At 41.1% G+C, this 13,232-nt stretch overlaps 1 protein-coding gene across 1 annotated transcript; it reads left to right on the forward strand.

Moving 5' to 3' along the window:
• Nucleotides 1-390: 390 nt before the first annotated feature.
• Nucleotides 391-12,815, forward strand: LOC128500968 (uncharacterized). The gene is made up of 8 exons (XM_053470339.1): nucleotides 391-447; nucleotides 1,456-1,515; nucleotides 6,235-6,325; nucleotides 7,088-7,243; nucleotides 7,849-8,189; nucleotides 8,736-8,797; nucleotides 10,084-10,235; nucleotides 11,455-12,815. Exons 1-8 carry the CDS (start codon nucleotides 391-393, stop codon nucleotides 12,813-12,815), a joined length of 2,280 nt encoding a protein of 759 aa, XP_053326314.1.
• Nucleotides 12,816-13,232: the final 417 nt, after the last annotated feature.

A 13,232-nucleotide genomic window follows, 5' to 3' on the forward strand; every position in this document is an offset into this window, starting at 1 on the left:
AACTTTACCCCATGTTCTAAAATGATCAAAAATGTCACTTTATTCCCTATGAAAGCTTTCACAGAAAAAACATGTTTTTTTAGTTACTATCCATGCAACATTTGAGGAAGTCAACAGAATTGACGTGTATTATGACATCATCAGGGGAATAATTAGAGATTATTCACTACCATGACCAAAGGGGTCAGAGAGATAGGGTCTGTCACCCTGTTCAAAGTATATCGTAAAGTGCAATTGAAACTTTAAATGAAGTTAAGAGTTTGGGGAATTAGTGAAAGTAGAAATTTACCCATAATGCCATACTTTTTTTTTTTTTTTTTTTTTTTTTTTTTTAGGCATTGGGTCGCGGTCAAGGGACTTGGGACAGTTGTAGTTAACTTTTTGGAAGAAATGATTGAAATTCCTCAAAGAGGTAGCCATGGTGGCCAAGTGGTTTCCTTGATGTCGGTACCACCAAGAGTGCAGAGTGACGAATAACAGCCAATGAGACCATGTAAGTTACTTATTTTACTTTTTTCTCTTATTTTATGTTTGTTTGTATTGTGTTTTACCAAAGCCCTTTGTTTTGTAATGAAAATAATAAATGTCCTCTCTTTGTCCTATACGCAGGCTCGGACTGGCAATGTGGCAAGCAAATGCACAGCGGACCGCTGCCTGGTATTGCTCCATACTCACACGATCTCCCGCTCATGCACGCATAACAAAGTAACGTGTGGCCCTCTGATACCCACCTTCAGCCGTGCTTACACCACTAGGCGGGCACTGGCCATAAAGTGCCGGGGGTCACCTCATTATCCTGCGTCTAGATATATAACTCACATACATATATACATGTTATTAATAATTAAAGGCGTTATAAAATCGCCGGCCAAATGGCTGTAGAACCCTGCGATCCCCCCTCATACCCAGTTCCCAGAAAAGAGGGGCATCAGGGGAGACACGAGGGGGATTTGGTCCCAAAGAGGAACACATGGGAGGAATGGGGGCAGCTAAGGGTACAAGTGAATCGGTGGTTCCATTTTTGAAGCATCCATTAACCTGCGTCCAACCTCCTATACATATACATTCACTATATATATATATTTATATATATTGCATCAAATAAACCCTGTGGCCTCACAGGGGTGACCTCTCCCTCTGAGGGCGATGAGCCATTGCGTTTGAATCCAGTTCACCGCCTGACACCGTGATCTCCGCTGGAAGTCCTGATTCCTGCTTCTATTTTTGAGATGTGACCCGGGCTCCGCCCTCCATTGTATTGGACTCCATTCTTTCATTCCTTAAATATTTTTTTTTTTATCTCATTGTATGATAGAGATGGTGGTTGTGAATAAGTCCGTCCGTATCCCTGAGTCATGTGCGATTAGAGAAAGGGAATTCTGTCCTCTTACTAGAGCCTGACTCAGGTCACTGGGTGGCCCTGCCTTCTTTATTTAAACGCTTCTCGCCTCTCAGGTACCTTCACTAAGCTCTACCTGCGTGGATGATGAGAATACAGGCAGAAGACACGCTCAGGTGAGGACATATCAGAAAAACTCATTATTTGGGATTATTACTTTTTTTTTTTTTACCTCGCACATTCTAAGAGATCTTTCGCACATTCTAAGAGATCTTTCGCACATTCTTTTTAATTTAAAGGACCTTATAGGACGGAGTATAAATTCTATTTATTCCATTTACACTTTATTGCGCAGGCAGGGATTTGCGGATATTTTCCCTTAATCTTTTTTTTATTATTCTTTTGCCGAATCTGTTGTTTTTTTCCAACATTTTATTGCTTGTGTGTTTCCCGGCCGATACATACGTGTGTCCTATTTTAATTCTTTTTTTTACGCTCGGGAGGTTGTCTGATATATACGATTGCCGCGTCCATTCTGGAACACGAAGATATATCAATATCATAACATCTCAGATGACATGGATTTATAGAATATTTGGTGTTTCCGCTTCTATATGATATTAATCTATTATTATTTTTAGTCATTTTTAATGCTTGTATTTTTATTTAAAATAAATTCATGATGGTAACAAAAATACCTAATAAACAATGAATTTAGTTAAATTATCAAAGTAAAATCCATATGTTTTGTTTGAAATGGCATTTTTGGAAATAACTTGAAATCTCAGCCAAAAAAGTGAATTTTTACACTGATTATGCAAATCCCACTCAAAGAGCCTCTCGTAGGCTTACTCTGCCCTCGTACCTTTTTTATATCCTTAACAAATTAAATACGTCTAATACATTAAATATTTTTGTAAAGCTCTATTGTTGGTTTAGGTAAAAATATAACATTTTTGGTAAATAGTTGGATTCCCCCCCCCCCAAAACTATGGGTTTAATTCCAACACCAAGGGTTGTTCTCTACAACACATTTAGAACATATAATATAAATGGGGTTACTAACTAGAGGTCCCTGTTTGCAGTGGACATGATCTCGTCTTAGTTTAAAGTGCCGTATGTCTATCCCATGCATGTTTAAATTCCCTTGCTGTGTTAACCTCTACCACCTCTGTTGGTAAGCCGTTCCACTTATCTACCACCCTCTCAGTAAAGTGAAACTTTCTTTCATAACATCTATGCCTCTGATCCTAAAGTTTTAGATTATGACTTCTTGTTCTTTATCATGAAACGCGCACCACGAAGGTGCCACCTGGTCCCTTTATGGCCGTGTATGTGCTTTGCCGTTAGTCCTGTAAACATTTCATTATAAGACTACAAAAGAGGAGTTTCTATTACATTGTGTTAGAGACAGGAACCAGATCAGCTGCCTGCATTCAATACTGATAGGTACAGAGAGTAAGGATGCAGTTCCACTGTCAGGGAAACATTCAATTTATTCAGTTACAGAATATGACAATATATTATTATTATTAATATTTAATTATTATTCATTAGTTAACAATAATTATTTACTATCTGTCCCCCATGCATGATTAAATTCTCTCACTATATTAGCCTCTACCACTTCTGATTTATGAGAGTTGGACTTGTGTAAAGCTTATATTTCATTCATTTTATATTTTATTTTATAAATATTTATATATATATATATATATATATATATATATATATATATATAATATACATTGTATGTATATTATATTTTATATACATTTTATATTTTTTATATATTTTATATACATTTTATATTTCATATATATATTTTATTTTATAGTTTTATATACAATTTATATATTTTATTTCATAAATATAAATTAATTAACATACAAATAACACAGATTAAGGTCCAAGTGGTTATATTATTTTTTTGTGCTGGATAATATGACTTTAACATATTGGCATGCAAAGGGCCATTTAGTTTGTGTGTATTTACTTATCACAACCGAGGATGTCCAAGTTTAACCCTGTGTCCCGTGATTTTTACTCCAGTCTTGGGTTCTCGGGGTGAATGGACAGATTTTCAGGACTGTGGACTGAACTGATATATTCTCAGATTCTTTTATTACGAGAAATGTTTGTATCGCAGGAAAAAATGCACAAAATGGCAAAAGTGTGTTTATTAACTCAGTTATATATATAATCAAATTATTGCTATTCTAACCTCATTACTCATTTACTTAAGTAGCTTTTTATAGGTCATTTTATCATTTACGTAATCCTGTAAAGCCCCACCCTTAGCCCCACCCCTAACCGCACCCCGCACAAATCTCCGTAATTCCGCAGCCTTGGCTAGAATCCCGTTAATTTATCCTTTGGCAGTCATTTTTTGACATTTATAGATTAAGTTATGGCTCATTTTAACAATATGATGTAAGCACGCAAAAATTACTATAGATGGAGGTGCCAAAAAATAAGGAGCTAGGAATTGCAAATCTAATCGCATTCGGAATACTTGTCAGAGAACATAAATAATATAAAAAAAAATAATTAATATCAAAAATAAATAGTTTAGCGGTGATATATGTGATTGGAGTAATTCCGAAAGGTTATGTTTATATAGGATTGCATAGAATGTTTGTGATGGATTCCCTTTAAGCTTCAGTAAATGTGGACAGATTAGTATCTGTGTGCAGACGTTATGTAATTCATATTCCACTGAAATGTTTACAACGTTAATTGTAAAAACTCGTTTTCAAGGGGAAGCCGTGTTTTGGGTTTTTTTAGGGAATTAATTAAATACCGGAGTTTGCGTCACTGAAATCTGGCAGCATTTTAAGGACAAAAACTGCTATATCGGTAACATTAAGGTTTTTTCCAAGCTACAACTCCCATAATCCCCAGCTATCTATTGGCGGGTTCTTTAAGAACCTAATAAACCATCACAGAGTTGAACTTCCACAACAGCGATGGACAATTGTTGGAGAATCGTTGGCTGTTGCTGTGATGGAGATACAAACAATGGTATCTTTAACCCCTTAATGACAAAGCCCGTACATGCATTGTTTTCAATGGGTTTAGGCACCGCCGATTGTCCGTAAGGGGTTAAAAGGACAGAAGGATCACTGACCGCTCTGTTGGGTTTCCTTTACCTGCATATGGCTCATCATCTCCAACCGGATCATCACCACCATTAGGCAGGTCCAATTAAAGGGACACTCCAGCCATCACTTGCCCTTTAATGCGTGGTCCATTGACATTTTTGTGGCATTGGATTATTCTGCGGAATTCCCTCCATGCTTTTGCCCCTTCCTTCTGCCCAAAGCTACTTTGTGTGCTGGAGATTGGCCGTTCACATCTCCCTCCATGTGATATTTTTGCCTCCAATGGGAGTGTTTTCCTGCCACTGATTGGCATGAATTGTCAAACCATGGCAGATGATGGCAGCTTCACGGCTGCAGCTTCTACCTCAGCTAAGTGATTTCCAAGTTTCTGAAGAATGATTATTGAATTACCCTTTAGGAGGGCTGTCAGGGGCAATAAACTGTCCCTTTAAGTGAACATTTCTTCTAGTGGGGTTATTTTGTTCATTATTCCATGACATTTCTACTCTCCACCAAGCCTGTTGGAGCGCCAACGCCAGTGGAAGAAGTGCGAAACTTTCATTATCCGCTCGCGAGTTTTCGCAGGAGTGGAAAATGGGATTTTTCCACCATTTCTAGAATGCAGGCAAACATTTTTAACCATTTCTTCAGGCAGGTGAAGCTCAGTGCCATCAGATCCTCTTTTCATGAAGAGCACTTGCTTCTTGAGTTTTGCATAAAGACAAAACAATAAAACGACGACAGCAGGCAAATTATTCTTAAACAAATTGAGTTAATACGGAGAGACAGAAAAGGTCATTCAATGTACATCTTAGCGATAACCACGACAGCACCATTATGGATGAGCGGTAAGGGTCATCTCATGCTACCAGGTAATAATAGCTCATTTACTTTCCTAAAACATAATTAACAAAAATATATGACAAATTTAATATTACCAGAATAAATATATATATATGTATTTATATATATATATATATATTTTCTGAGTAAGTACCTATATTGTAAGGTTTATCTTATAATGGTTAATTTTGCACCAAAAAAATTGCAGAAATTAATCTCAGTAGTTGATTTTCCTTGATATTTTTTTTTACCAGCAATGCTACTAAAATATTATTTTTGCAATGCAGCTTTGCACAATGATTGCGGAAAAAAATAAAATAAAATAATAATATTAATAACTAAAATAAACTAAAATTTGAGTAATGACAAACTGGCTAAAAATTTATTGAAGAATTTGACCTAAACAAATACAATTTAGGATTTTTTGTTATACATGTCTACAAAAAAAAATAGTCCAGTTCTTTTCCTTTAGGATTATTCTTTTTACAGGAACTAGCCATGTTCTTGACTTTTGAAATATTAATCTATTAATATTATATTTGTTAAAGGTAGTTTGTAACTTTGTATCAGGGCTTTCGGTGACTTGTATAGTTATATCTTCTGTACTTATTGAATTAAAGCTGTAATTTGTATATAACATTTGTATATAAGTAAGTACTGTGCGTTCACTCCAGCCTTGAAAATTATTTTTTGTGTTTTATTTATTAAAGAAGGAGTTCTGTTTATCCTCTCCTACTGCTTCACCTCCACCTCGACCACTGACTAGATTGTAAGCTCACAAGAGCAGGCTCCTCTTCTCCTTTTCTACCAGTTTGTTATTGTTTGTGATTTTAAATTATTCCAATGATTGCAACGGCGCTACAGAATCTGCCGGCGCTATATAAATACATGTAATGTAACGTAGAGCAGATTCCTCTTTATCTGATGATGTCATTTGTATTTCTACAGATACTGGAAATCCCAAAGAACATAAAGCGGGGCTCTGATCTCAGAATGAATAGGAAGGTGCGCACCACGGTGTGCCTCTTCCTTCTGACAGGTAAGACTTAGGACATTCACGGAATAAAAGTGGTTGGTGAAACCTCAAACCACGTTTGGACCAAGTTGTAACAAACCGGAGAAGCTCCAGAGTTCTAATGCAATTTATCAAACCCAACGCATCGACGTATGACATCAATAATCTATAGATCGCCATATAGGAGCTATCATGTCAAAAGCAGCACAGAATAACGTATTAAGCAGAGAGAGAAACTTTAAATAATCAGTTTTTAATGGGATGAAGACAAATTGCTACTTAATAACCATTAGCAAAACGTAGAATTCCGTTATTAAACTGTAGTTTCTCATTTTTTTTAAAAATGTTACGTTTCTATCAATAACTAATCATATTATCGACCAAAATCAGGACATCTGAGAGACAGACGTGGCTTTATACTGACGCCCATAGGGTTAATCCACCCATGATAACCATACAAATCTGTGGTGCTATTATATGTAATTGTTTGTTTGATCAGCTGTCGTTATATCTTTTGTTGAGTGTTTGCTTGGGAATAAAACGGTATTATCTTAGAAAAGGGATGTTTTTAACACACCCGATATCAAAGAGTTAATATGTGGAAATATAGAAGAAGGAAACCTTCAGATATTCACCTGATGGACTATACCCCATTTGGTCCTCAAAAGACAATACTAGTTGCTGGTTGCCTACCCCGCTGGACCCCCGTGGACTGTATGTTGGGATCAGCAGATATTATCACAAAATAAGATCTTTACAATAGTTTGTTGTCTTTTCCCCACACAGGAGGAATTTTGAGTATCGAGCCAATAAGTGCTCAAGAAACATCAAGATACCCAACAACCTCGACATTCTCCAGCAGTACATCGATAGCAAGTGGGGTATCACCATTAAGCTCATTAGAATCATCTAGATCCACAGCGAATGGAGCAGAGACGTCTGGTAAGTAATCGAATTACTTAAAATACTAATCTATTAAATTATAAGATAATACATATAATAGTAATGTAAAGTAACTAATGTAGCTCCTGCACAAAAATGACAATTTATTGGCAGTCAGTGGCTTAAGAAATAAATGGCTACATGCCACTATTTATTTATTTATTATATTTTAGGTCCTACCGTCACTCCTACAGTAACCAGCAGGTATGCAAGTAATATCACTCCAGCAGCAAGTACCACCGTGATCCCGACGGCATCAGTAGCAAGCGGCAGAACATACACACCTGAGCCAAGTACACTGATCGTGTCAACAACTTTATCTACTCTCGCAAATACCACTTCTAGTGCTAAGCCTACACATATACCCAGTGAGGACCCCACCAGCACTTCAACATCTGCAATTAATCCTAAACCTTCAACCACTTCTCCACTTGAGTCTAGTACGGAACGTACGACAGCTGCTCCATCTGAGTCAAACACATCTGGACCTAACTCAGAATCTACAACCACCTCTAGATTTGAACAAAGCACAGAACCAAATACTATGGCTGAATCCATAAGCAGAGCAGAGCCTGCAACCCCTAACATATCTTCCACCACTTCAGCATCTGAACCCAGTTCTGAATCTTCCACCACTTCAGCATCTGAACCCAGTATAAAACCTACCACAACCTCTGTACTTCAGCCCAGTATGGAGCCTACATCCAGTTCAAACTCAGAGCCCACCGCTGAAACCACTACCAGGTCTACATTTGAATCCAGTGCTCAATCCACTATCACGTCAAGATTTCCAACAAGTGCGGAACTTATCCCCACTGCATCATATGATAATTCCAACCTGACGCGTGCCATGTTCTTTAAAATATTAAACAGGAATTTTACAGACAAACTTAATGACTCTTCTTCTGCTGAATTTAAAGCTCTGGAGGCTGAAATTGCAAAAACTGTGAGTACAAAATGATATTTTAGCTATTACCCCATATTTTTCAGAATATTACAAGTTGGACAACTGGGAGGTTGTTCTAAGTATCTGCAACAAATTAATTGAAATGGAGAACTTTTTGCCTATTAGAAACTCCCACACAAAAAGTTTGTCGCCTTACCAAGTTGCTTCTTCCATTTGCAACACGTGTTGAGATACTAATTCATGTGACGTGATATTTTCTGCATAACCTACGCATGTTGTCGCATGAAGTTGTCGCATGAGTTGTGGGCATTAGTGAGAAGGAACTGGTAATTTTGACTGGATTTCCCAGTCATTCCCATTTGGAATGTAGAAGATGTAGGTGAACACAAGGGGTTTCCACAGTAACTGCCGTGTAGAAGAGGTTCTGCGGCTGCTATAAAGTCATATATAAATGTCATCATAGGTGTGACATCAGATGTTTTCAGTGGCCTTTCCAGAAACGTACTTTTTAAATCAGTTTAGGGTTTGGTTGATGTTACACCTTGCAAAAAATGTCATCCAACTCTTAATGCCCTCTCTTTATAGGTAAGAGAAATGCTCGAAGCGCACTCAAAAAATGTATCAAGCGTGAAAGTTAAACGATTCAGGTAATTTTCCATCTCTTATTCACAAATACCTTCTTCCCAAACATCCGCCCTTCCCCCCACTCGTCTCGATCCTGCTTTTTCCATCCGCCTCCCCTACCTCTAGACGTACAATGATCTATGCAACGTGTTACCCCCATGAGATGATCACTCGTATTCAATATGTAAAGAACCAAGTGGTTTTGCAGGCTTAACCCCTTAAGGACAATGGGCGGTCCCTAAACCCATTGAAAACAATGCATTTTGTCATTAAGGGGTTAATATCACCGGCAATCGACGTTTAGCTTCCACAATTATTCATCTTCTTGCAAATCCATGAAGATTTCCTGAAGAGCCACAAGACATGCCCCAAAACTGAGTCAATGTCAAAGCCACATAGACGCTGCTTGAAACCCGGGATATGGCTTGTGAGATAGTGATTAGACCTGGACTGGCCATCCGGCCCACTGGGTAAATGCTTGGCGGGCGACTGGCCGTCGCCACTCCATACGCACCCGATTTGCCGCTCCAGCACGGTGTGGCCCCCTGGCGGGATATGCCCGGCTGCGTGGTAAATGAGCATAAAGACATAACATGTGGCTTGTCATATCCAGCCAATGGCTGCGCTGATGTCATTAGGGGGTTGCTGGCCTTAAAGCGCCAGTGTCGCCTCTTTATCCCCAGTCCGTTCCCGGCAGTCATGTTGACCCAAGCAGCCCCACTCGCAACTAACGCTGATCGTGCGGTAAATAGAACACACGGCGTCCTTTGGTTCTAGAGTAACAAAGAAAACAGTGTTGTGTCTGACGCGGGAGTGAATGTGTGACGCCTCCAAAGACGTCTCCTGCAGACTATGAGCCATCAGCGGTATCTCGGCACTTCGTGTGTAAATACAGCAGCTCTCCCTTCTCCCCGGCCTTGTAATGAAACCGTCGTTAGTTAAACAAATCCAGTATTGTAGCCGATGCAGCCTTCATGGAAAAATGCAAATCAGAGATTAAAAAAAACCTTCTAAACAAAGATATTTATTTAGGTGACTCTGTTGTCTTCTGCTTTCCAAAAAAAACAAAAACAAAAGGATCAGCTGGGGAAAAATGTATTTCCATCAGAACAGAATTAATTCGTATAGAAATATAGAACAAAAAATTCGGCCGCCGTCTATCTGCCCGTTTCTCCTGCTGTAAAGACTCAGACCTTAATCAGTCTTGGATCTCGTCTTAGATTCAGGACCCCATGCATGTTTAAATCCCCTCGCTGTATTATCCTCTACCACTTCTAGCGATAAATAATAAATGGTTCTTTCATTGCAGTAAAGGTTCCGTGAACGTGGAGCTCCTCATAACGTTTGCCAACAGCTCCACTGCCCCCGACGTCTCCCAACTCATCCAGCTCCTCGTTCAGGCTTTAAGAAACAGCTCGCTGGGGAACTTCACGCTCGATCTTCCCAGCATCTCCGTGGACGGTGAGTCCCTCTACCTTCTACATGTTTTGGCCTGAGCCTAGCGCACTGCGGAGCAGGCCCGGACTGGGACAAAAAATAGGCCCGGGCATTTAAGACTGAGCGGTCCATTTTTATTTATTTATTTATTTATTGTTAAAGCCCACCCTTCATGTACCATCTTTGCATTTCCCCAAATCACTTAAACATTCATGATAGACACAAACACTTACTCACTCATTCACACATATTCATTAATGCAGTCTCACAAATCATTCAAGCAATTCATCCACACATGAATTAATTAATTCTCGTACGTATTCACACAATTCATCCACACATTTGTTCATTCATTCTCATACGCATTCACACTACCCCCTCTCCCCATCCCCTTCTTATCTGCCCCTTCTAACTATTTTCCCCCTTATCACTATGTACCCCCTTCCCCATTTTTCAATATGTCCCCCCTCTCACTATCTATCCCCTCTACCCCTTTCTATCTAACCCCTCTCCCCCCTCTCACTGCACCCCCCTCCCTTACCCTACTTACCTTGTTGCCGGAGTAAGCAGCAACTGCGACTGGGTCCGCCACTCTAGGGGGCCGGGCAGCCCCCACCAGGGCCGGCCTTAGGGGTGCGCGGCCGCACAGGGCTTAAATTAAAACATCGGGGTTTTTTTGTATTTTTTTAGCTTTATTTAACATCCTCCATGTTAAATAAAGTTAAACAAACTTTATTTAACACGAAGGATGTTAAATAAAGTAAACAACCCCCCCCATGTTTTAATTTAAGCCCTGTGCGGCCGCGCACCCCTAAGGCCGGCTCTGATGGGGGCTGCCCAGCCCCCTAGAGTGGCGGACCCGGTCGCAGTTGCTGCGGGCTTAAGGGGCAGGTGCCCCTTATGCCCTGTGTTAATGCGGCCGCATAGGCCCAGTCAGTCCGGTCCTGACTGAGCCTATTTTAAGGTAGGGACCTGGAGCTACAGCTCCATCAGCCCCTACGTCAATCTGGCCCTGGGCCGCCCGGCCCACCGGGAAAATGCCCAGTTTGCACGATGGCCAGTCCGGGCCTGCTGGGAAGGGATAAAAAGATAAACCAGAGAGCGGCCGACGCCGTGTAACATAATCCGGGCCTTACGGTTACGATCCGGCGTCCACGTTACAGCCGTCGATTCCAAGAACACTCAAATAATCTAACAGAGTTCTGATTGGCTGATGATAAATCGGTATCTGTCTCCTTAACAGGCGTGAAAATATTTCCCTATTCAACCAGCACAGCCCCTCCAACCAGCTTATCAATAAACTCCTCGCCGTCTGAAACCAGCACCGTGCAAACTACCGGCTCCCCATCTGTGACCAGCACCGTGCAAACTACAGACTCTCCATCTGTAACCAGCACCGTGCAAACTACTGGCTCCCCGTCTGAAACCAGCACCGTGCAAACTACCAGCTCCCCATCTGAAACCAGCACTCTGTCTACTACTGGCTCTCCATCTGAAACCAGCACCGTGCAAACTACCAGCTCCCCGTCTGAAACCAGCACTGACCATACTACCAGCTCCCCACCTGAAAGCAGCGCTGTGGAAACTACCAGCTCCCCATCTGAAACCAGCACCGAGCAAACTACCAGCTCCTCATCTGAAACCAGCACAGAGCAAACTACCAGCTCCCCATCTGAAATCAGCACCATGCATACTGCCAGCTCCCCATCTGAATCCAGCACTGGGCAAACTACCAGCTCTCCATCTGAAACCAGCACTCTGTCTACTACCGGCTCTCCATCTGAAACCAGCTCCGTGCAAAGTACCAGCTCCCTGTCTGAAACCAGCACTGACCATACTACCAGCTCCCCACCTGAAAGCAGCGCAGTGGAAACTACCAGCTCCCCATCTGAAACCAGCACCGTGCAAACTACCGGCTCCCCATCTGAAGCCAGCCCTGGGCAAACTACCAGCTCCCCGTCTGAAACCAGCACAGTGCAAACTACCAGCTCCCCGTCTGAAACCAGCACCGTGCAAACTGCCAGCTCCCTGTCTGAAACCAGCACCATGCATACTGCCAGCTCCCCATCTGAATCCAGCACTGTGCAAACTATCGGCTCTCCATCAGAAACCACCACCATGCATACTGCCAGCTCCCCATCTGAATCCAGCACCGTGCAAACTACCAGCTCCCCACCTGAAAGCAGCACTGAAACTAGCCCCACAATCGCTGCAAGTTCTACACCTGAAACTAGTTCTATATCAGCTGCAGTTTCTACACCTGAAGCCGGCTCTGTATCCCCTCTTGAATCTACATCTACCCCTCTAACCAACCCCTCCGCAGCCGAAATCCATTCTGCCACCACCATCCCGGGAACCAGCATTACAACAGAACTTATTACTAATCTTCCAACAACCAAAGAAGAAACCCGAGAGACAACCCCTTCCTCTCCGATCACCAGTACATTATCCTCAACGACTCCATTCATATCCGAGCGACTAACATGTCCGTTATTTTTCCGAATTACTAACAGGACATTCACATCGGATTTTAATAACCCCACCTCTGCTGCATACATTCAACTCAAATCTCAGATAGAAAGTGTGGTGAGTAGTCATGAATGACCGAACTGTAAAATGTTTGCAAACTTATTTCATGGCCCCTTAAAAGGTGCAGCTCTCACCCAACTGTCAATACCATGAATTGTGCATGATCTACTTCATTAATAATTCTCCCCATTAAGTTCTCTCTCCCTGTTCTCCTCTCTATCATTATCTCTCCCCATTAAGTTATCTCTCCCTGTTCTCCTCTCTATCATTATCTCCCCCATTACGTTCTCTCTCCCTGTTCTCCTCTCTATCATTATCTCCCCCCATTATGTTCTCTCTCCCTGTTCTCCTCTCTATCATTATCTCTCACCCATTAAGTTCGCTCTCCCTGTTCTCCTCTCTATGATTATCTCTCCCCCATTAAGTTCTCTCTCCCTGTTCTCCTCTCTATCATTATCTCTCCCCAATACGTTCTCTCTCCCTGTTCTCCTC

The sequence above is a fragment of the Spea bombifrons genome, chromosome 6, assembly GCF_027358695.1.
Source record: "Spea bombifrons isolate aSpeBom1 chromosome 6, aSpeBom1.2.pri, whole genome shotgun sequence".
NCBI classification, from domain to species: Eukaryota; Metazoa; Chordata; class Amphibia; order Anura; family Pelobatidae; genus Spea; species Spea bombifrons.